Below are 25995 nucleotides of genomic sequence, written 5' to 3' on the forward strand. Positions count from 1 at the left end.
AAACACACCTACAGCTGACCTGATGTAATGGAGGCAATCATTCCACTTTGAGTGGGAGGCAGAACTTGATGACCTCAAGAGGTTTCTTCCAATTAAGACAGACAGCTCAAGCTTTTTTTTTCAAAGGAAGTAAAAAATCTATCAGTATTCTCAAAATAGCATGTATTAGCTGTAATAGCTAGAAGTGAATTTCCTTCAGCCATTTTCACCCCCAGATCTTTGCATGCTTTTCTTCAAATGCTGAGGGCAAGTCATGAGCAAGTGGTGACTGTGCCAATTCTGCTACTACCAGGAATTATACCAGACCCTGACTTGAGAGATAAAAGAGACTACAAAAGAGTAAATAATCTCACTACAAATCAATGGACTTAAAAAAAAAACTGTTTCATTTTACTTCTCCTGAAATTTGATATTCACTAGAACAAGCAATACAAGAGGTTTATCTAAGGTTTTGGGTTTTTTTCCCCCAGATTCTCCTTACTAACACAAGGGGACTTGCCCAAGTGGTTCTCATCTCTTAGATGGAAGCTGTGGAACATTTCCCCTGCTGAAGAGGGTTAAAACACAAAGCTACAGAGGGAGTACATCTGTCAAGCCTGAGACATAAATCTAGTAGTCCAAGAAATGAAATGTTTTTCTGTAACAAGGACTTGTACTGCATGTTCTTCTTTACCTTTTTTAAAGCCTCTTTCTAAGACATAGCTGTTACCACATTCTCTTGGCAACATTCCAATTTTCTAATTCCCTTAGGGTGGTTGCTATTTAATTCCTTATTAATCCTAGAAAATCTAAATGCTTTCCTGATTTCAGTTTAAGTACTCTTAACCTGTCCCAAACAGAGGGTCTTTATACTGATGTGACATTTATACTTTCTAAAGTATATGTATATTTCAGACATTTATACTTTAAATTGTATTATTAAGAAAAACTGAAAAGTAAGAAAACTCATAAATGTGGACGATCCTCATAGGATATTTAAAATACACAAAAATTGATCTTAGAAGCACACAAACAGTACATGAAAAAATGGCTGCTTCATGGGCACAGCTATGCCACATAATACAGGAGAACACAGCTTAATGGTACACATCAACAGGTAGTATCCTAAAATCCTTACAGGTAACATTCTGGACTACCTGATGGGAGAAAGTCTAACTGGGAAGAAATTCACCCTTTTAATACAGAGCGTCACAGTTTGTCTCCTGTCTCACAAGTCCATGAACAAAATGATCATTTCCCTGCAGGAACTGAGTAAAACAAAAGCAAACTCTCTTAAGTCTGCACCTGCTCACCACCACCACCAACAAAGCTGCTACACTTTCATTTAAGAGTGATTTTTGAATGTGCAGAGAGTTGTTAAGAACATATTCATAATAACTATTTTAATAAAATCTGCTAGAAACTCACCAGGCTTTTCAAGGCATTAGAAAGCAGTTGTCTACCAGCTGGCTTATCAAAATCAGCAATAATCCAGACAGTAACACCATATAAAGCATCTTCATCTGAAAATTAAAGATAATCCTGTTTTATGTTCTGGAGAATCTTCTCATGACTAATGAAAAACAAATTAATTCTGTTTGTAATTTCAAAATTCATGTCTATGTTTTACTGCTGACTTCAACAATAAGAATAATCTTTGCCACATCAGAATCTTTTGCCCTCTGAATTAAAATAAGATTCTTAGAAGGCAATTTATCACGTTAATAGGAGAGAGTCACTAAAAGAGCTGATCCATTGTTGCAGCATTGAGACAAGAGGGCCCAAAATAATTAGTTCCAATTAACAAAACCTGCTTTACCAGAGGTTACTTGTGAACTTTTGATGGAGGGTGATCATATAGCCAGAAATGAGAAGAATTAAGTTGTTACAGGCCTGCATAAACTAGGCTAGTCCTTCAACTAAAGGTAGGAAAAACCTTATCATTTCTGGACACAAATGGAATATACCAAATACAGTCCAAGGAAAGTAAACTACTGTGTAAGTTTGCCCACAGATAATTTCTGTTTTTCTTGCTCTATGGTCTCCTTGTTCTTTATTTGTCATAGAAGAGCAATGGTAGGTGAAAAATTCTGCAAAATTATCTGGAGAAGAATATCAGTCTACTCAGGTCTGTCATACATTGCTTAAAACATAATGCATAGAGAGACAAATTTTCCAAGGTTCTTGAGAGATGCTAGGAAAAGGTTATTATTAACTGTTGCTGTAGTCTAGAGAAACACTCTGGGGAGAGAGATTTGAAATGTAGATTCTGTCTTAAAGGTTATATGTTTTACACAGGAGATCTCAATCTTAGAAATAAGCCTACAGATTGAAAGCCACTCATTTGACAGCTGGGATGTCCCTGTGGTAGAAGGTACAGAATCAAGTAAGAGCCAAATAACTTTATTTTAAAGAAATTCAAGTGTTTGGCATTCCTTTCTGATAATGAATTAAGTAAAACTCTGTAAATACCACATAAAAATCACTCAAAGAAAGCACTTTATTAACAGGGTTTTGTGTCTCTTGATGGACTGATGTAAATGAGCAGTTGTTAAACTGTCTACTTCTAGAGTTTCATAAGCCACAGACAATTGTAAAATTCCATGCAGAATTATGACCCCCTTGTTGCAATTTCTTCTCACTCAAGGAAAAGTACTTGCATATGCAATGAGAACATTTTATAACAAAAAGCATTTGAAATATACAGAAAACCTGAGTTTTAACAAAGACAAAATGTATAAATCAGTTATAATCATCAGAATATATTTATTTTCTATAGAAACACAAAGGATCATTCAGCAAAATTATATAACTAAAGGAAAAACAAGGAGATACTTAATAAATTACAAACATAATGAATTATTCTGTATATTTAGAAATACCTGATTTTGGTATAAACATACAAATTACACATTTTGCACTTGACAGTGCTGTGAGAGTCACTTGAAAAATGAACAGATTTCAATATCCTCAAGTAAAATCATATCTATGGAAGCTGAGTCCATCAAAGTTGCAAAAGTCTTGTAAAGCTATTTAACTTCGTGTCTGTAAAACAAAAACAACTAGCCACAACATCCATCCCATTTCAAAGCTGCAAAAACTATCTACCCTGTTAATTATCATTTATGTTTATAATATGCAGATATGCTCTGCTTCCTGAAAGAAGATATGGGGATATTGAAAAACGTTTCATTTACATAGAACCTTGGGATATTACACTGGTAAATTTCAAGTATTTGTAAAAGCCATAAAGAGACAGATAGCCTATACAGAAAATTAATTACCTTTTTTTGTTAAATACTTCATGTTATCTGAAATTACAGCACTTTTATCTTGTGAGTCCAAAAAGGAGAAAGTAGAGAAGTCTTCCACATGAAATGGAACTGCATAATGTAAAATACAAAGTATTAGACTTAAAGAAAACAAAACCAAAAACAACCCCGCACATCATAACAATATCCAAGAAAAGGAGTTACCAGAAGTGGATCTGAAATGTATGTATCTTCTTTCTGCTCCAAGAATACTGGGGTTTATACGGGAAACCACATTGTTCTGATCCATAAGAAAATCCACTGCATTTACATGATCATCTAACAAACCCTGGAGTAAGATAAAAATGTGAAATCTGTACTTTTAAGACAGATTTCTCAAGACAAAGACCAAGTATTTGTACAATCTTTAACTGAGCTTTAAGTTTCTATGTCAGGTCAAAATCACATAAATGTCACACAGATAGTATTTCAAACTATCACATACACATTTTTCAATGAACAACTGCAGTACATTCTGAGTTTCTGGTTGAAAAATTTCATATGACTATATGCTTAGCTGATCCTTCAGTTCTGAATAATTTCCATATACTATTTCAAAACCATGACCACAAATGACTGTAACAATGTAATTGCAGGTGTGATATTACTAATTTCAATCCATCTCATTATAAAAAAAACATAATATATGAACACGACTGAAACAATCCACTGTGAAATATTTCATCCTGCACTCATTCAGAAATGTTAACCATACCATGAACACTGCCCTCTGGAAGAAGCCGCTGGCATCAAAAATCCTCTGAAGAATAAGTGTCTCCAGCTCTGCCGCATCCATCTCCTCTCTGGGAAAGGGCACGCCATTAAACAGTGCTTGAGGCAGCACGCCCAGGCCACTCTTCTTATAAAAGGTTGCTCCTGCCTGATCAAATCAGAAATATCACAGGATTAAACAGACTGCAGCTGACTGTAGTAAAAAAATGAAATAATATCAAGAGAGGATGAACTCTAATCTCCAAGCACTCTTCACTGTCACACCTTGTCATGAGCAGCAGGGACAACACAGAAAGCTTTTCGAAACCAAACAGGACAGATAGGACTCATTTGTCAAAGGGAATGACAAAAGAAATTATAGATCCATATACATTGTTGTGAACTTTTGCTTTATCATCTTGCTGAGAAATTGTCTGTTACTGTGCTTAACATTCTCAGCAAATAAAAATAAAAATGAAGCAGCTAACATTGGAGAACCCTGAAACAGTCAAAGCTGCTTTTACCAAAGAAAGAATCCTAAAAAACAATCTCAAAAGGTTTTTATGTTTTTAAGAAAGCAGAATTCAAGAGAGACCCCTTGACATGCCTACTAGAAAAATACTGATTCCTCAAAGCAGCAAGCAAGAGTAAATTTTCACAGTGCAAGTAGTAATGCAGAAACCTTTACAATATTTCCATTAATGACTGAATGGTGACTGAAGAAAAATTTGACTTGCAGGTGCTGTATTTACTTGCTTTAACATCTAGCAATCCTTCAGCTTAGTAAATCCATAGAGTTGTACAGACTGCAGTATTTCTTACTCAGCATTGCTCTCGACATACCTTCCTCCCTTCATCATATTCAGAGTGAACATCCAGGATACTCTGAACATCAGCATGAGGGTACTCACTTCTAAGAACATATTTTACATCATCTACTGTCAGAACATTTCCATCTTTCACTTCATGGTACATCTGTAAGAATTATAACCGAAAGAAATCAAAACATGTAGTAATTTGTCAAACAACTTGATAAAATTAATAGAAGTAAATAAACAATAAGTAAAATAATTTTGTAATGCTCTAGCAAATATTTTATTGATATAATTTTATATTGCGTTTATTGTTATACTGCAGTTTTTAATATTGCTTTAGTAATTTTCACCATTGCACATATGCACAATTTTTTATCAGAGTGCTGTTCTGATTGATCTATTATTACACCTTAGTCTAAATCTGAAGCATCAAAAGAAATACACCTATGTGAGCTGAATGTGAAAGGTTATTTCTCTCTACTAATTGGAGAAGTAATCTAAATTCTAACTAACATGGGTAGTTACCTGAATCCATATTAATCCAAGCCTAAACTCATCAGTGATACTTTTTTCGACAGTGATAATTTTTCCTAACCAATGTTGCTTTATTTCATAGAGTAATATTATTTTCATCATGCATACAAAAAAATTTGAAGTGAAAATTATTCAATCAATTTCTCTTCAAATGAGGAGCAATATTGTTCTCTGTAGCTCTGAATATCTCAAACTTTATTTTATTGCTTCTAATTTTGTTATCTTTCAATTATATTTATCATCCCCACTTTTTATATTATGAAACAAAGTAAAGAGAGGAATACAATATTTTAAAAATGTGGTTTTTGTGTTTTTTTAATCTAGTAATGGATAATTGTTACCCATTCACATCAGCTCCCTAACATTTGTGGATTTCTCTTTTGAGGTATTCCTAGTTACTTCAATTCCTTTAACCTTAAGCTCTCTAAGTTTACCCATGACACTATGACATTTTCTAGGCACTAAAGATAGAACCAGAAAACAAATGGAAGAAAAATTGTTATGTATAAACACCATATTCTCCAATTTTTACCCACAGAGCCTTTACATAGATGGCTCGCCTTATGTCTTCTCCATTCATCTCTCATCTCTGAAATTCCTGTCTTAAGACAATCCGCATTCCCTCACAAAGTTAACCTGTCTCATTAAGCTGCAAGCCTGGAATACTTCTATGTTTTCTGCACCCATGGACAGCTCAAGGATGACCACAGAAAAAGAAATTATCTTACTGTTTTACTTCCTACACGGGACAATAAGAAAGGGTTTTTCAAATCTTATAGGACTGCCAAAGTGACATTAAAATCCCTGTACTCCAAAAGACACAGAATGCAAAGACAGGCCCATTATCTTAACACAAATAATAGAGAGTAATTTTTCATAATACTAAAAGCTGCAGGGCATGCATCTACTTTTTTATATTATTGAAGAAAGCCTGTTCCAAGGCAAAATTACAAGAGCAAATTGGTTTCTGCAAAAGGAAAGTATTTCTGCAAGTAATTCTATAGACTATTAATACTATACATGTTAATACTTCATTTCTGCATAAAGTAAATGCATATGTCTCATGCCATCACAAGGTAGCAAGATCCTAACTATATAAAAAAATTAATAAATTATAAAACAGAAGTAAATAGCTGATTTCTTTTGAAAGAACTAACATTAATTATCGCCATAAAGGCCTGAGAGATGTCAGATTCCTCTGCAATGTAATTGAAAGTTCTCCAAAGGGCTACTCCAGCATCTTCATTTCCATCAATTTCTTCTTTTGTACTTAAAATGAAAACAATTCCAATTCTATAAAAAAAAATAAAAAGAGATCATACATTTTAAGACAGTATCTGCTTCACACATATTCTAATACAAACATAGAAGAACAAAATGTTTGCATTCAAGTGACCTGCCCAGCACATAGAAATAACAACCCTGTACCTAGGTGGTGTTTCCATGACTGGGGTGACACAGGATAGCAGCCATGCATCCTTCATCAGCTCTACAATATCCTTAGGTTACCAACTATCTATTCACTTGACATACACCTTTTAAAGCTGACAACAATTAAGATGTCTGTGAGTCAAAAGGATTTAATGGCAGTTTAATACTTTCTCTCCTTACCTGTATGAAGGTTTTGATTCTTTACATTCCTGCCATCATCTCTTAATGGCTTAATTCTTTGTTTTAGTCTGGGCATTGTCTGTCTTATTTTTCCTGAAAGGGATATCTTGAGTAGATTCATGAAGACATACATCAGTGTGTGCCACTCCTACTAGTCCTTCTCATGCCTTTTAAACCTTCTGGGCCTTCCACCACCCTGACATTGCCACTCGTTTTCCACTCACATCAGTTTTAAACACATCTACTAACTAATCACTAAATTCCCATTAACTGAAAGGAAACTCAAAAGAATGTGAGGCTTGGGAGGTTAAAAAGGCCTATTGGAGGTGGTGCATTGATACTGTTTTCATTTAAAAAGCCTGGACTGAGACTAGGCCATACCATCTTTATGGTGCCTTACAACCCAAATCTTTCTGTGAAAACACACAGAACATTGCAATCTATCTTTCATTATGCTTTTGTAATTGAATGATAAAAAATTAAGAAAACAACAAAAAAAAAGGGTAAGAATTAGTAAAATTTTAAAGTAAAATGAAACACCTATAATTTATTGAGGACACAAAAAGGTATTTCGCAGGAATTTTTAAAATATTTAACATGCAATTCATCTTGCTGAACTATGGATATCCTTTGGATAAACTGTGAAAATAAACAGCCATTTCTGAGACCAATTCATTTTTTTCTACAACTAGGTATCTCAGATCAACCTGTTCCTCAGAAGTGTCTCTCCCTCAAACGATGACTATTACACTTTCAGAAACTCAGAACTCAATGAGGATAATTTCACCTTGGTCTTTAAGTGTGTATATCAAAACAGCATTAGATAAAGATACCTCATCTGAAAGAACTGAATTTTAAAAATTCCCTGCAAGCATGTTTACATAACAAATATTTTTATTGGAATGCAACTTTGCAAGGGTGCCCAGTGGGACTATTTGACAAGATAATTTTTTATCAGACTTCTGTAGGTCATTTTATTCACACTCAGGTATATTGTACCTTGCAATCTATTTGCTTAAGAATAGCTAATACCTGAGTAAGCTTGACACAAATGGGTAACCTATGTGCCTTGTTAGAATCTTGCTGCACTGAACTTCACTTAAATTCACATCCTTGTCTAGTAGAATAAAAGATGAAGAAGAAAAAAGGAAAGCATCCTTATTTAAAGGCTTTTCCTCAAGACTTTCAGTTTTCCTTACCTAAGTGGTACATCATGGTGATAGAATAATTCTGCCAGCTTCATATAATCACCAGTATCTTCTTGGACAGGATCAACAAAAAGTACCTAAGAAGAGAAAACATACCAGGCATCTAGTATTTATTCTTGATGTCTGTTTTTATTTTTTTCTTCAGACATAAAATCTAAGACAAGAACATTAATTTCCAAAGGAGCAGTATGCCTCAGCTGTTTTCAATTTTTTAGAGCATTGGTTGCAAGAAAACATTAATAGTATAAACGAAAATAACATCAGAATTAATGAATTTGGACCAAATAGTGCAAATAGGATTTAACCATTTACTGAACTTCAAACCAAGTGATCCTGCTTTTCTCCTTTCAAAGACTCTGTGCCATTACTTTGGGTTTTTTTTAATAAACTCCGTATTTATTTTAAAAAGATACAATGCTGAGTTTTCTGGTACTTCTTTGAAAAAACTCTCTCCTGTTGTACAAACTAAACAAAATTAAATAAATAGAAAATTTTGGCCAAAAACTTTAAGTAAAAAATGAAGCTTTGGGGAAAAAAATTCTTCCTGCCTGCCTCACATATCTTTGTAGTCACTCTTTCACTTTCTGTATCTTGGGAGTATAAAATCAGATCTTTCAGAAATGCATAGAATCTAAAAGTTGGATGTGTATGCATAGGCAAATTATCCTTATGTAGATTTAACTGTGATATCTGTACCTCATTTATTCAACTTTGCACTGCAAACTCCCCTTACAATTTATCATATTTGCTAGAGTAGCTGAAATGAAGCAGAATAACTTTTGAAATTTTGAACACTCCCCTTCAGATTAAACTGGAATAGTGTGTTGTAGATTTCTATAATATAACTCTTGTATTTAACTTTGAATACACAATGCAGTCTACTTCATATTACACACATCTTACACTTCATTATAAACATACACTTTTTATTACCTATTGGTGGGTACTTTCCTTGTCTTTTTATACACAAACGTCCCACCACTTCCAGGAACTACATCAAAGACAAAGGGATCAAGTGCACCCTCAACAGATTTGCAGAGGACACCAAGCTGAGTGGGGCAGCTGGCACACGTGAAGGATGGGAAGCCATTCAGAGGGACCTGGACAGGCTCAAGAAAGGGGTTCATGGGAACCTCACTCAACAAGGAAGAGTACAAAGTTCTGCATCTAGGATGGGGCAACTCCCAGTTTGTCAGCACAGGCTGAGGGATGAACAGATCCAGTACATCCCTGCTGAGAAGGACTTCAGGGGTGCTGGTGGGTGAGAGGCTGGACTTGAGCTGGCAGTGTGCACTCACAGCCCAGAAAGCCAAATGTGTCCTGGGCTGCATCCAAAGCAGCATGGGCACCAGGGCCAGGGAGGGGATTCTATCCCTGTGCCATGGTGAGACCCCACCTGGAGTGCTGCATCCAGTTCTGGGGTCCCCAGCACAGGAAGTGAATCCAAAGAAGGGCCACAAAAACAATCAGAAGCTGGAGCACCTCTCCTATGAGTACAGGTAGACTTGGAAGGAGAGGATGTAGTGATGGAACAAGAGATAGCAGTTTTAAACTAAAAGAGGGCAGATTGAGACTCAATATGAGGAAATGAGGATGGTGAGACACCAAAGGGGAGCTCGCTCTTCAGAGAAGCTGTGGATGGACCACCATTTAAAATGTTAAAGAACAGGCTGGATGAAGTTTTGGTGCCTGGTCATTGCAGGAGAGCTGGACTAGATAACTTTTAATGGTCCATTATAACCCAAATCATTTTATGATTCTATGGCTCACAAGATGACCTTCTGTAGCTTACTAAGTGATACAGAATCCTATTTTACAGAGAAAAAATTAATCTACAAGACATTATTAATTAGTATGCTTTATAACTTAAATGTCTTTGTATCTCAGTTTACCAACTCTACACCATGGACAGCTATCACTACCTCCCTCATGCTTTGATAGTAGTAAATTTTCTATGTGTAGCATGGAAAGGAACATAAAAATTCTTCACAAAGCTGTGCCCAAATCCATCTGTAAATCAAACTAATAACCACATATGACTCATTAGATAAAACAATATTCACTACTCTTAGCAGATACACATAGAAAACTTAGCAATATATCCAGCACGTGTATTTCTAATAAACTTTCTGCCCATATATTAACATATAAACTATGCAAAAAAACCAAAGCTCTCCAAACTTACCAGATTATATAAATTCCGTCTAATCTCCTGTAAAAATCCAGGAAATGTGGGTTTTAGCAGTTCCTGATAGCTTGTAGGCCACATGCTATAGCTGTGATCTTGTTCTATATTATTAATCCACTAAAACAAGAAAAAAAGGCTGCCATTTAGAAAATATGCACTGAACACTGAGAAAATATGTGGGCATAATAACACTATAAAATGGCTCCCTTTCTTTTGTTAAATAGCAGAAAATAGCTTCTAAATTTTATCTTTGTTTTTTCTTTTAAATCAAACTATTTTTATCTGCAGTACAGAATAAAACTAATAGTGGATGGAAAAGGAAAAAGTACCATTAGTACTGTGCATAAGGATGTGAATAAAACAAATTTTTTTTGACTGCGAAAATGACTTTCACTATGCAAGCATCATAACAATGTATCACACAGATGTGTCTAACACAGCATAACCATCTTGTAATCCAAATACAGTATTTATCATCAACCTGCAGCAACAGAACTTTAGATAGATCAAAATAAGCAATTAACATGTGTCTGATTTTTTCTTCTAGTCCTTTCTCTGCAAGCTGGGGCAAACAGAAGAGTGAAATGCAGCTCTTTCAGGTGCAAGAAAATAATATTTTAGTGCCTTTTCCCCTGGTGTATAACCTTTGTAATGAAACCTGTGTAAATTTTGAAGAAGGGTAAAAATAACAGTCACTGGACAGCTAGAAATAATAGCTTTAAGTAGCCTACAATTCACTTATCTTGTAAAGTACACTTGTAAATTACACTTAGAAGTCTTGAATAACATATTATGTAGCATTGTGTAGCTACATTAATTGCTATAAAAGAAATTCTATAATTAAGAGTGTGCAACTACTCTAGATATATTTTTCTTTTCCTATAAACACCCTATATCTTAAAATTTTAGTAAGGTATATGCTAGAGTAAATTACTCAGAAAAAATATTGAAGGAATATTATATGGGAAAACATTTTAAACTGCTAACTAGTAGAAGGCCTACGCCTAGTATTTCAATTGCAGTACAAATAAAAAAGAAAAACTGCTTCATACAGAGAATTATCAAAGATGGAATCTCTAAAGAAATAACTTTAGTTACTTACTATTATTGAAGAGTGACGAATATCTAGTGCATAATTATTATCTGTAGGATGTATATGCAACCTCATAAATTTACTCAGGGTCTCCCCTTTGATTCCAAGTTCATTAAGGCCATGCATCACTTTTCCTTCCAGTTTAAGAGTCTCTAAAATACTTTTTCAGAAAGATAAAGTACATAATGTCTACAAAGAATTCTTGTCATTACATAAAAAAGATTTTTAAAACTAAAAACAATCTTCATGTTAATAGTCTTAGAAATGTTTTCTCTTTATATTCTCCCAGCCTAATGTTTAAAACAACATCAGTTAATAACACTAGGTCTCCGACTTATTTCAAAACATAATTACAACAGATTATACAGTTCTTCCATTCATTCAAATATATTTCATATAAAGCAGTTTTATCTATCTTTATTAAGAAGTGGCAGGACAGTAGAGTGAAAGCTTTCTTGCTGCAATGTCCTGCCTGAGGCAGAAATCCAAGCTGGGGTACCTTAAGAAGCAGCTTTGCAAGTGAGTAGAGAAGCAAGCAGCAAGTCATGGAGACACATATGAACTCTAAGGCTGTATCACTGCAGAACTCAGAAAGCAGCACAGGGGAAACACACAGCCACACCCTAAAACCTCCCAGAAGACCCAATGGGACTCTGGAACACCTGCTGCAATCTGAAAGTTCAAATTTGGGAATAAAAACCCCCCTGAAGTACTCCACAGCAGAACACAGCTGGCAAGACTTCGCGACTGCCTTCATGTCTGTATTTTCCTGATTCTTAAGTAAAATGGATGTGAAAGCATTACTTACTTTTTTTATAAAAGTGCTTTTCACACCTTTTTACAAGCACGTTAGATTCCTTCCATTTCCAAATCAATTTTACATGGTGAGTTGTAAAATCATAGGCAAATTAGAAAACATACTCCAAGTGAAAAGGCTATTTCAACTACTTATACAATGTCCATAATCAAAGCAAAACCACTGTAAATCAGTATTCCTTCTAACTGCAACACTTCCTTGCCCCCCAAAATGCAACAGGTGAGATTAGCACCATGAGCACAACTCCCCAGTATTATTAGTAATTCTGTGACCTTCAAACAAAATGTACACCTTACCTAAAGGGATCATGAAAATCCAGGTCAATCTGAAGGCCATTTAGAAATAAACGTGCTTCTCCAGGTTGAATGCCAAGTGTTTCACTGAAATGCTAAAAAGTAAAAAGTACTGCTTACTTATTTAGGTATACATCTACACTAACACATATAAACACCCTTAAGCAATTCTGCAAAACAGACACATCAAATCTCTTCGACACAATTTCTTCTTTTATCTGAGTGTTGGAAAAAATAATGACCACGTATTTTATGAGTGCTATTTAATACATTTCAGTTGTACAGACATCAATGAAAACAACCTACCTGTAGAAGGCAGAGAAAAGGACCCATTCTTAGTGTTTGCCAACAGAAAGTGAAAATACACACATACAGAAATACAGCTTGCAAGTTTTTTATTTATTTCTACATATCCATTCAGCAAAGGGAGACCTTACGTATGTCCCATAGACCTTGACTTTAAAGCAGCTTTCTCAAAAACTTAATATAGCTCAATTCTGAAAAACGTGCGGTGTAATTGTTTCAGGGAATTAGGAAAAACAGACTAGAAACTTAAAATATTGCCTAACAGAGGGACAATGGAATAAAGACAGATGAGAAAGGGATAGCATAGCATATCTTTGCTTGGCAAAGAAGAAAAAAGATCCACAATAAACAAATACAAGAGGAAAGTGGTATTTAGGGAGTAAAGTATGTATTGCCATTTTCCTACAGAGACCTCTGAGGCACAATTCCATTCAGGCTGTAGAAAGGTAAGTGACAGGAGCAACAGCAGTAGTGTATTCCAACTCATGACAGAAGGAGCAGTCAGATTTCCAGATCTGCCTGTTCCAGTGCTCAGTCACTTGCAAAGCAAAGAAGTTCTGCCTCATGTTCAGGTGGAACTTCCCCATTAATCAGTTTTTGCCTGTTGCCTCTTGCCCTATTGCTCAGCATCACGGAGAAGAGCCTGGCTACATCTTGTTGACACCCTCTCTCCAGATACTTTTATAGATATTGATAAATCAGAGGTGAGATTCTTAATACAACTTTGATGCTAGATATTTGATTGTCCAGAAGTGAATCTACTTTGGCATAAAAACATTGATGAAGAAGTATTTATTTAGGCATCCAACACTAGAATTTAAAGCTGATAATATTCATGTAGTATTTTCTTGCTGAACTTCAGGAAATTATTGAGTTGCAAGTTTTGAGTTCAATTTTGAGAGATTTTATTTTTTTTATCTATAGCAGTTCTTTGTCTATTTCTTGCTTAGGTATCAACTCATTACACCTAAATCATCATGTCTTTCACTTTTAATAACTTTATTTCCTCCCATTGCATTTCCTATTCAACTTTCATTATCTTGAGAGGGAATCATCCAGTTACACACAGCATGGGATCATATCTCTCCTGCTGCTAGATGGATATACTGCAGTTCAAGAATGCATATGACAATTTATTGTGCTCAAGCAGCACTGTTCAGGAAGTTTCTTTTCTTTTATTCAACAAATTTTAGCTTTTAGCTGTCTAAAGGCCTTTAGACTCCAAGAAGGATGTGTCCTCACATGAAATTAAAACTTAGTGTGACAGGTACATAAAATCCTCTTAATGTAATTAATATATCAATGCAGTCACAGGAGTGATTCAGCTGACCAACCAAAGAGATATCCACTGTAATTTGTTTCTGATCCAAACTGTAAGGTACTAAGTTACTTTTCCCAATCCTTATATTTAGCAATGATCAGTTTAATTCCTGACAGACCTTTACTATGGTTTTTTTTTGTTGTGGTTTGGTTTTTTTTTTTTTTTTTTTTTGTGGTGGAGGAGTAGTTTTTGATTAAGCATTTAGTTTTTATTTTTGTGTTAACAGAGCTGCAATTAAGGAAAGTCATTGTAAAGACTTAACCAAGAAAAAGGAAAAGTCCTAATACCAACACTCATGCTCTGGAGGAACTATGGTCATCTGGGATTTGTTTTGCTTTATGCTCACTATAATCCTAACAACAAAGAGTTATAGGAAAGAAGTGTATTTTGGCTGAGTATGGAAAGCAAAGTGCAGACATTGAATTCCTCCCTTCAGCAAAAACTACAGAACTTCTCAATACTGCAAGAAATAAGAAGCCTGCAGTTGAGCCCACTGTAAGATCTCTTTGAAAACCAAGGATCAAAGATATACCCTGCACATAAGAAAGTTGAACAGCTTAAGGAGGTGAACTGCTGAAATATATGAAATGTCTTCTCAATATACCAGCCCCACATTTAAGCACCTGTAGACAAAAAAAAAGGCCTACACAATTGTTTGCATAACCATTTACAAAGATTTAAGCTCAAGCCTGTCACTATTTGGGCAGGAAATACTCAAGACTGGAAATCCTTACATGAGTTTTGCATGGCATACAATTTAAAAACATTTATGTGATATTTTTGCTATAACAGAGATGACAAGTTCTTTATGACAAGGCTTCACCAGTCCAAGAAGGACATTCTTCACATCCACTGTTTTGGAAAGTAAAAGAATCTGGAAAAGATATTCCACTGGTGATACCAGTCTTGGCAATGCAAGAGGAAAAGGCCTAAATGGATACAAGGCAAAATGATACATGGAAATGTTGCAAAAGTACAGGAGTGACATAAGTAAGATATAAATCCTTTTTACTACAGTGGTTGGTCAGTCTTAACACCGTATGAAAATACGTGTTCTGAAGACCAAGACTTAGGACAGTGCTATTTCACTGCCCTTATGTCATCTCATATGAGCAGTGCTACAAGAATGGTGCCTAACATTTAACTGCAACATTCAACTTGAAAGAAAAAAATCCAAACTGAACAGAGATAGACATCATTAATTCAACAAATATTAAGTGGTGTCTCAGAATAAATCTCAGATGAGTCAAAAATCACAGGAAAAAGGACTCCTCATATGGTACAAGGAACAAAAGATGCAGTGAATCAAGGATGAAATCAAAACCACCATCTGTCACAGGTGATGTTCAAAACACTCCACAGAATACTGCATGTGTGATTTTGAGAGTGTGGAAAGTTCAAAGTTAGCATGCGCTGACCAAAATATAAGCAGCAGGCCTAGATTCAACACCAAAGCTATAGAAAAAGTAACTGATACCTATTTTGCTTTCCCAGCACACAATCTGTGACTCAACTCAACACTCCATGAATTGTTTGGCCTTGCCTAATTCTGTAAAACCAAAAGAGAGAATGGAAAAAGTTTCACAAATATCAGAAAGTGAAATACTACAATTGTATAATTAAATGTTACCTGTCTCACAACAGGTTTTTAAAACAATTAGCTCTTTTTCTCTAACAAAAAAACAAAGCTACTACAGTGAAAAAATCTCCAAAAGCAGCAAAACAATGGTAATTCAAATGTCCATCTGAAGAAATAAAAACAAACCTTCTGATTTTCTTCTATTTCATGTTGCATTTTCTTATCTACAGGTACTCTTGTCAGTGATCTGTTAAAATAAAATATTTTTATCACTCAACCACTATATTTTTTAAAAATCATTATTTCTTATTAAATTGGTATTTTAATTAAACATCCAATGCATTGTAACTGAAGAATGCTGTAATTAAGTCTTAAAAAAAAGCATAATGCAGTATCATAAAAACTGATTGTTTAAGACAAATATTATTCTGTTTTACTCTAGTAAACACAGGTTTCAGATTCAGGCTAGTTTTTTGTTGCAATAATATCACCAACATATTTTTTACCACTCTCAATCCTTCCCCATGGCTTGTTTGTTTTATTCTGGATGCATATTATCAAAAAATAAGTTGTTTGGTCATCTAAATTATGTTACCTGAATATGTGCCATATTTGCATATTTTATGTTAATATTACTGTATCCATGGTACTCTATAGAAGCTACGGATTTGACTGGATAAAGGCAAGGAACACATACAAAGAATAACCATTTTAAAATTAGCTGAGACTTAGAAAGCAAGAGATTTGCAGATCGAGACCCCTGAAAATGTTAAGCATTCACACACAAAGTTTTAGTTTCCTTAGTCATTCCATCTTTTGAAGGTAACACATTGATTTGTCTTTTTTACCTTTCATAAATGTTCTAAAAGACTATTTTGTCTTCCTCTGCCATAGTGTGTTGTATGTGAAGTTTATAATTATCAGGCTTATCAAAATGTTGCCATGACATATATCAGCTAGTACACTGTCTACATCTGATGACATTTTGTAAAATCTACCTCAGACTAACCTTTTCAGCTGGAAATACTTTGAAAAAATATATATGTGGTCAATTAGAAAGTGAAAGAAAATTTCAGAGGAATGGTATATTAATTTTTTATGGTCTAAGGAACCCCATTTTTAAGGAACATGCAATATTTTATTTTCATAACTACAGTTCTAAAATTTGTATACAGCCTTTAGAAAACAAATTTAGTATAATAAAAAATGGTTGGTTTCATATAAAAATTGTCTGAAACACAGTTTAAAAATACTATGATCATAATGATCGGCTATTTTCTAAAGTGACTAAGCAATATTTCTTCATTTCCTGTTTATTCTAGGGGTTTTTTTTTCAAACTAGTATTTTGACTCATCAGGTTAAGCATGATTAGACTACTAATGAAATATATTCTATGCACTATTTTTACACAATGTCCCTTTGATTTCAGTTGTCAGTGCAGACCTACTAAGTTTAAATTATTTAAATGTTTGTAATCTCTTGTGCTAGATTACCATGTTAGAATAAATCATGCAGGACAGAAATAGTGATTCCCCTCTTAATAATATTAAAGTCTTCTTACACTTTCACCCAGAAAATATTTGAAGAGTAGGTAAATTGAGCTCTCCAATGCCACAAATACACACTGGGAGTTGGAGTGGAATGTAACAATTTAATGACTTGTAAAATCAATGGTTTAAATGTCACCTGGCACACTTCAAAATGACTTTTTCCTGTCCTTTGAAGAACAGAACTGGACTTGAAGTTTGACATTATGTACACTTCCACTATCTCCTACTGGAAAACTGAATTTTCTGATTGCTAGTCTAAGTGCAAACTTATACCATACTATTTCATAATAATTATGCTTCAGGCATTTTAAAAGGCACTTTGCTTCCTTGACACAAGATGTTATAATAGTAGTTTTTTCATTATGGTGTAGATTTTCTCTTGCAGAGAATCAGGGGTGACAATGAAATACTGTGATAATTAAACAAGAGTAGCAAAATGTGAAAGCATGCTGAGTTAAGAATCCTATTTAGCATCACATTTAATTCAGTAATTCAAGCAAATATTGCTGATAGGATTACATGAAGAACTTATTAAGTATGAAGAAAAGCATTTCTCAATTACAATACTATCGGCTTACAGGAAGTACAATTTTTCATATTAGGAAAGCTAAAATCAGGACATGTTCATTTATTTAGATATTTATCTTGATCTTTTATTAAGTAATCTGTCATGGAAGACAGATCTTTCCCAGGAAGAACACTACCATACAATAGCCAGGGCCCAATCTCAACAGCAATGTTGTGCTTAGGACTAATGTGTGTGGATGCCCACGAAATTTATTAATAGCATTTTTCCTCTTTCCACTGTGCCTAGTTCTGCTACTAATTCAACAAAAGTTTTCACCTGGGAGAATATCAGTCCAGTAAAATCCATGAAGACTAAGTGCCTGAAGGATTAGCATGTTCTCATGGCATCTCTTGGATCTGACAGGAAACATTTGACAAACTGATCATAAGCTCTCCCTGGAGTTATCTTCTACCCAATGAAATTGCCTGGAATCCATCTAGCAAGCTGTCAAACATGAATATCTGACTGCAGGATTTGGATATAAATCTGTATTACTATGATTACAGTCAAATACAAACATAAAAATAGCATTTGAAAAAAAAAAGCTTAAATATCATACCTGGCTCTTATTGGGAAGTTCTGAGCAATGTCTTTCATTACCTTTAAGGCATTATAAACAGGGGTAGACATAATTCGAGTAGCTGCTTGAAAACTAAGATCTAGGAAGGGGAGAGAAATATACATTTTAAAAAAATCACTGGAAATACCACTCAATCATTACCACCTACAGTCAGAAAACTGTTCCATATACATATTCTCACTATTTATATATTTATGTTTCAATCACTGATTCAACAATTATGAAAGTAACATAAGGTTGACATTACATTAACATTAAGGATGAAAAACTGGTCCCGCAAGTTGGAAATACTAAATTCAGGATTTTCTACAGAATTCTGCTTGACTTTCTTGAACATACACATTGTATATGTAATTTCTAAATTTACAGAAACACTCTGAAAAAGCCCAGACCATTCATCATGAGGTAATATGGCATCATAAAAAGGGTAGTACCACACTCAAACCTAGATACACATCAATCCACAGACACCCAGAACTGCAGGAAAGAGCAAGACCTTTCCAGATCCAGGACTTCACAAGTTTTTCAGTTAACATATACATTTAATGTAGAAAGCTGCACTGAGCATGTGAATTGCACAATTTTCAAAAGGAGAGACAATTTCACACAGAAAATGGTGACTCACAAATGGAAAGTCAAACTACTGTAAAATTTCAGTTCTCATAAACATCTAGCATATTTTTAAAGGGATCTCATTATCAGAACAAAGTAAATTTTCAGATAATGGGACAATTTGAAATTAATCTGTCTATCCACTGAAAAAGTAATGATGGAATTCAGATAGCTACCTCAGGAGTATAACTTAAATGTGACAAATTTTTACAAGTAAGACTAGGACAAATCCAATTTTGGTACCAATGGGGTATGGCAATGCTATACTAGATGATTCTATGTACCTTGCATACATCTGCATAACTAACTCATGCAGTGATGATTTTCCTCATAATTTTCTAGTTAAGACATTTAAGCAAAAACTGAAAGTCTCAGGTTATTAAGTTTGAGGAAAGCTGATGCCACATACAGCAAAAAGTGCTGGGCAGAAAGTCAGAGGATACTGCCTAGTAAAAGTTTGCGCCACCTTCTTGAAGCAATTAGGAATTAAAAAAAAGGAAGGCTGAATCGAAGTGAATAAGACATTCCCAGTTTAGCCTGATAAAGTACTTCTTGGCTGAAAAAAAAAAAAACAGGTAAGAGGTGGAATGTTAATTTCTTTTGTTAGTACTTTTAACAAGAAGTATAAAAAGGAATCACTATTAAAAGTAGATTTCAGAACCCTTTCAACAGGCACATAAGCTGTGACTCAGTTGAAGCAACAACACCCAGCTGCTGCTGTTACTACAGATAGTGAGGAAGCTGTGAACTTGGGTCATACACTTAAAACCCTTCATAAATTGTTAATAATTTCCATTTTATGCTGAACAGCTAGGATACAAATATTCAAATACCACTGAGGCCAACTGAAATCTTTTTAGGTCAGGGCTGTCACTTACAGACCTTCCCTTGCAACACCCCAACACAGCTGAGAGTGCAGTGTAAGGCACCTTGAGGAAAATGTACTTACTTATTACTTACCTAAAATATAAAAGCTCTTGAAAGACAACTTTTGAATGGTGTTTAGGTTCATTTATAAATAGAAGTATGCCCTATAGCTGAAGTAGTTTTGCTTAAATTTAGTTAGATTTTTGCTTTGAAGCTAATTAAAGGAAATCAGAGAGAAGCTGAGCCATTAATTCAGCCACTATAAATAGTCATTAAGAACGAACTAAAGAAAGCACCCTGCCATGTCAGCAGTAAGGGTATCAAAACAACTGCACCAAAAAATGTGGGGGATGAAGACTGAAGTTCCTGATCCATATGCCACTACAAATCATCCTGACATAAATTAACAGCATCCCAACATTTAACTACTTTCAACACTACGAACTGGTTTCTTGGGGAGCAGCACCAGTTTCCGTTTTTATATATATATAGCTATAACACCACAGAAAAGACCATCACTAAACAGAGACCTTGTATTGTCTTTTGAAGGTTGACATTAAAAGGACTGAAGTTTCATGGCTGCTTCAGCTTTAATATCAGCCAAGTGGCATTCAATCACACACAAAAAGGAAAATAGTCAAACCCACTATTTTCTTTTCCTATTTTTTTCCAAAGTAGATTTTTCAGGAGCAATATTTTTCAACTGTTCTAAATTTTAGACAAATTTAATCTTTTTAAAGATAAATCCTTCCGTTTAACTTCACTGATAAAAGACTTCAAGTGAACTGCAATTATCTCACACAGCTAATATGAGACTGGACACTGCTAGCAAGTTCTGTAACATGAGGGTCCCAAAAGAAACTGAAGCTCAGATAACACACTCAGTCTCCTTGACTGCACTTATATATAGGCAAACTAATTTTGATCAGGTTGTCCTCTAAAGCCAAAGAATGTAAAGGGGAAAATTTACTTGTGTAAACTTAAATGTTGCGACATTTAATGAGAAATTTATATTTTAGAGCAATTTACAATTTCATTCAAGCTACAGAATGTCCTGCAAGTAATCAGCACATAAGCTTTAGCAATCAACATACTTGTTTTCCTTTTCCAGAGGAAAGCTTTTAAAAGCATGTTCTTCCACTCCATACTATAGTAAAATAATGCATTGATGTGAACTCCAATACATTGATAGAATTTATAAATTAAAGCAAACAAGCTGAAATAACATGTATTTGATCCCAACCCAGTAGTCACGTCAAAACTGTATCATCTGCCTGACCTTGAAAAATAATATCTAAAACAAGTTTTAATACCTGAGATGACACATCAGACAGAAATACAGGCAACATATCTCTCAATCTTATAAAATTACGACAATGTTCCTTTAATTTCTAGCATACAATACAAGGTATCAGCACATGCCTTATAAATACTTAAGGTATTATGGCCTTTTCATGAAACGATGTCTCTCTTTAAAAGAAGCTTTTATCATAATGTCAATACATCAAAATAGCACAGGAATATTAAATAGAGTATTGTGTTAATTAAAAAAATGCAACACATACCCTGCATCTCCCAAACCTTCAGTGGTTCCATGCTGTTAGTAGTTTCAATTAGATGTTTTTTAAATTCTATCAGATTGTTTTTCAGATCAGGATGCATCCGTCTATAATAAAACATTTTATTACAAAGAAGAATCAGTTACATCCATCAATGTCTGCTTTTATCCCACAGTATTGCTCACAGCTACTATTGTGTTCTTAGCATAAGAAGCAAGAGTGAACTTTAATTCACTCTTGAAATAAAAATATGGATTTGGGGTGAGAAAAGAGGATTTCTGAGGGCTAAACTCCAGTTAAAGAGAATCACAGAATCATTTACGTCAGTAAAGACCTTTAAGGTCCTTAAGTCAAACCATTAGGCCAGCATTGTCAAGTCCACTACTAAACCATGTCCCCTAAGTGCCACATCTACCCAGGCATGGCAACTCAACCACTTTCCAGGCCAGCCTGTCCCAATGCTTGACAACTCTCTCTGTAAGGAAATTCTTCTTAAATACCAGGAATTCACTTATTTTGTAGTGATCTGTCTCAAAACCTGCCACATAAATTTAGATAGAATAAATGAAGTCTAAGACTGGACAGTATTAACACACCACACAGGTAACTGTTTATTTAGCTTACTATAGGATGATGTATACCTAGCTGTACATCAAATGTACTAAATACTGAGTATAACTGAATGCACTCTTTGTGGCATTAACTACAAGAGGTATAGGCAAGACAATACTGAGAACATGTCTTATAAATTGACAGCATTGACAAAAACCAATCTACTGAGCACATAAATCATCTGTCAGGCCTAAAAACATGGTACACAAAAGCTTAGCTATTTGTTTTGAAAATGTAATAGGTAGGTAAAGAAGTTTTGAGGGCAAATAACTTCAGCCTGCTACAAGATATCCTTGAGTAAAAAAATCTCCATTAAATTTCTAAACATTTGATGTCTTCTGCTTTCATTCTTAACTATTTCAGAGCCAAGAGAAGTAAAACTTTTGACATGGCTGTAACAGAGGGACGATTTACAGACTACTGAAACATCTATTTCACTTCCTGTATGAAAAGGAGAAGAGAAAAAGAAACAATGAATCTAGAAACAATGTCAAAAAGAATTATCTGACAGCTTCAGAAATCAGACACAGTGGAGAATCAAGAAACTAACTATAGCTAAACCTAGCAAAATACAAAATACAATATAGCATAAGCATTTGGCATTACCTACTGTGCAGAATCTCAAACACATAGGTAAAACAACAGGGAAGCCTCAAGATCTCAGTGCATGTCTACCTCAATGTGGTAGAGAACAAAAAGGCAGGAAGGGTGGGGATGGACTCTCAAGAATTTACACAGAATTAGCAGCTCTGAACTCTGAGATTTACAGTTTAGTGACAATATCTACAAACAAGTTTACTTTTTGTTTTAAATAATGAGAGAGTGATACCTAGAGAAGAGCCACAATCTCAAGGGTTTTTGCTGAAGAAAAAAAATTATGATCCATTACACGGATCTGCTACAGGAAAAGGGAAGCACTTTGACTGAAACCACAAAATGAATCCACCAACTGAGGACTTGGAAGGAGTGCTCAGTAGGGTAACAATTTCATTTAACAGACTGCAGCTTGGAGATAAGAGTTCCTGCTGGAAGGGAAGACAAATTCACAAACTCCAAAATGAGATGGTATCTATAAGTAAGCCCATCTTCCTAGAAATATCACTCCTTAACTCTATGAAAGCCATTACTATCCTTCTTAAAAACACCTTATGGACATGCAGCCCATGGATTTGGCTTTCTTGTGCTACTTTTGCATTTTGAAAACCAACATTTTGATTCTAATTATCTAGCAAATGTGAAATCACAATGTTCTAAGCTTTTGTGATTGTTACCCAGGCAGATATTTTTAATTTAAAAAGCTTACTATATACATTCTAAGATAATTAGAAAACTATAAGCAATACATTGAAACTAACAGAATAAACAGCCGTTGCATCACTTTGTTCACAAGACATAAAAAAAAATCCACCAAATAAAATAATTTCCAATATAAATCTCAATTCTTCTATGAAATCTGGTTGAGGTTCCAGAAACAAACATAAAAGTTTAATTATAACTTTTATCAACTCACTTTAATTTGCCAAAGAGAAATCCCTGGACATCACTTTCTTCCTCCTCTTCCTCATCTTCCTCTTCTTTTGTTTCATTTACTCCTGAACACATAACACAGGTAGACAATATAAGCCAAGAAAGCTATTGTAGTATTATGTTCTTATGAATTATAAAAAAGTTAATAGAAACACAGAACCATGAACTTGTCATTCCCAAATGTAGTTTTAATTAAATTTATACTCACATATTTTGGCATCTGAATTAATTACTCTACACAACTTTGCAACATTAAAATAAATTTTTAATAATACATTTTGTTAATATAATTCATTCAATGGTAACAATTATTATATGAAATTAAATAGCTCACTTCTAAAACAGCAATTTCTCAGTTTGATTAAGTGATAAGGTATAACTCTTACCAGTGAACTACTACCAAGTTTACACTTGAAAAGCCTGATGACCTTAAAGCACTTGAATCTCCAGCTGGCATTTGATGTAAGTCAGAGATCAGTTTCGTCCCCTTCAAAAAAACTAAACTATTTTTTGGCAGGACTCAAAGGTCATTAAACCTTAGTCTTACCAAAGAGAGTTAACCTTCCTTTTATCTTCTGAACATCCCTGCAAAGTAATTTCTCTCTGTCATCATGCTGTACTTACCTCTTTCTGTAGTAAATGTCTCATTTCAATACACTGTGATGTGCACCAGTCTGAATTCTATGGTACATCACAACTTTTCTACAGAAGATTGTGAAAATATTTCCACAGAAATTCAGAAAAAAAAACCCCTCAGCCCTGAAACACTAATGTGCAGATACTGTAGCCCTTAGTATAAGACAGATGCCAACAATCATGAAGTAACAGAAGTACAGAGGTAAACAATCTTAAAGTTACTGAGAGGAAGACAAGACTGTGTTTTGAAGAGCCCCAGAAAATAGCAATTTGAGGTTAGAAAAGTGACTGTATCCTAAGCATAGATCTTTACAAATGTTCTCATGTACTTTGATTTCTTAGCTCCCAATACCTGAGATTTCCTTCTGTAGACAGAAATTAAGTATACCCTTCAAAACATTAATGACTGAATATTGTACAAACTGAAGATTTTCACACATTTCAATAGCATCTCCAGTAAGATAGCAAATAAATTAAAAAACCCACATACCTTTAACCTCCATATCATCTACTGCTTTATATTCTGTACTCTTTATTGCAAGTTCCACACCATATCCAGATAAATACATTTTCCTGGGATTTGGTTTCTGCTTGAAAAGATTTTAACAGAGTAAAAAAACTTAACTTAAAAATGTATTTAAAGGAGATTAACAATACCTAATATTGTAACTTTAAAATACTATTTAAAATGACATTTAAGTCATTACTTAAATTCATCTTTCAATTCAAAGTGCAAGGCATATTGACAGTCCACTGAGAAGGCACGTAAAAGAATGTGACTATGTCCTTCATTTCCTTCAAATCACAGAAAGCCTGGTCAAAGAGGGACTAGAATAGGCAGATCTCATAGCACCCTACACAATTATTGATGCCTCATAATTCATATTTCAAACTGATACTAATTTCTTTCTAATGTTGCTAGACTTCCAGGATGTTAAGAGGAAACTCTCTATATTTGCATTGGACTAACTCTTTAAAAAAGTTTTGATAAAGCAATTAATCGCTTTCTGCAAGGAGTATTAATAAAATGTATTGAAGTATCACTGCTAAAAACAGGCTGCCACTTACTAAAAACAAACAACAGCTACTTCCAACTTTAGAGTGGAAGTTTGACATCAATAGCGTAATTACACAAAGCATCCTTATTTCTGAATACATGTTCTAATTTGCCCCAAACGTATGAAAATCCCCTTTCCAAAATGCAATTTGTACATGCACAGCAGCAATTTCTTGAAAGCGTTTGAGCTTTAGCTTGCAATTTCTAAGAACCATTCTGTACTGAGAATCCTCCAGACTACAAGTGAAAACCCAGCAGAGCTGGGAGGATTCTCTGCTCATCCTCTTGGCAAAACTCAAGGCAGAGGGACCAGAGAGCACTCTATAAGAAGCCTCATTGATACTGGTTAAAGAAAGAAAGGGAGAGCAGAAAGACCGTACCTCTTCTGTTATCAATGCTCCCTCTTCTGGCATTTAATGTACAAAAGGAGGGAGAATCCATCCCATTGTGTACCAAAGAGCAAAAATGGAGGTTGTGAGGAAGGAAGGAAGAAAAGGGAAGAGAGGTCTGAAGAGAGTAAAGGTGAAGGCAAGAAGACAACATGCATTTGGGGAGACTATGATGCATAAGCCAGGCAGAGCAATGAGGCATTTACCATACAAGCAGACATTTAATTGAAATAAAAGCATAAAGGAACAAAGTTCAATAAAAACTATACCA

General features: G+C 34.6%; 1 protein-coding gene across 1 annotated transcript in view; it reads right to left on the bottom strand.

Annotated features, from left to right (window-relative positions):
* The window catches only part of UGGT2 (UDP-glucose glycoprotein glucosyltransferase 2), a 64395-nt gene that overhangs the window by 32646 nt on the left and 5754 nt on the right, over positions 1-25995 (bottom strand). The window contains exons 4-18 of the mRNA XM_062514821.1: positions 24769-24865; positions 23626-23707; positions 21510-21610; positions 18445-18544; positions 15953-16013; positions 12564-12655; positions 11460-11610; positions 10355-10474; positions 8161-8246; positions 6508-6643; positions 4845-4976; positions 4006-4170; positions 3456-3579; positions 3264-3362; positions 1408-1502 (exon numbers count right to left, since the gene is read on the bottom strand). Coding sequence (XP_062370805.1) covers positions 1408-1502; positions 3264-3362; positions 3456-3579; positions 4006-4170; positions 4845-4976; positions 6508-6643; positions 8161-8246; positions 10355-10474; positions 11460-11610; positions 12564-12655; positions 15953-16013; positions 18445-18544; positions 21510-21610; positions 23626-23707; positions 24769-24865 — 1641 coding nt within the window. The remainder of the gene's footprint in view (positions 1-1407; positions 1503-3263; positions 3363-3455; positions 3580-4005; positions 4171-4844; positions 4977-6507; positions 6644-8160; positions 8247-10354; positions 10475-11459; positions 11611-12563; positions 12656-15952; positions 16014-18444; positions 18545-21509; positions 21611-23625; positions 23708-24768; positions 24866-25995) is intronic.

The sequence above is a fragment of the Cinclus cinclus genome, chromosome 2, assembly GCF_963662255.1.
Source record: "Cinclus cinclus chromosome 2, bCinCin1.1, whole genome shotgun sequence".
Classification (NCBI taxonomy): Eukaryota; Metazoa; Chordata; class Aves; order Passeriformes; family Cinclidae; genus Cinclus; species Cinclus cinclus.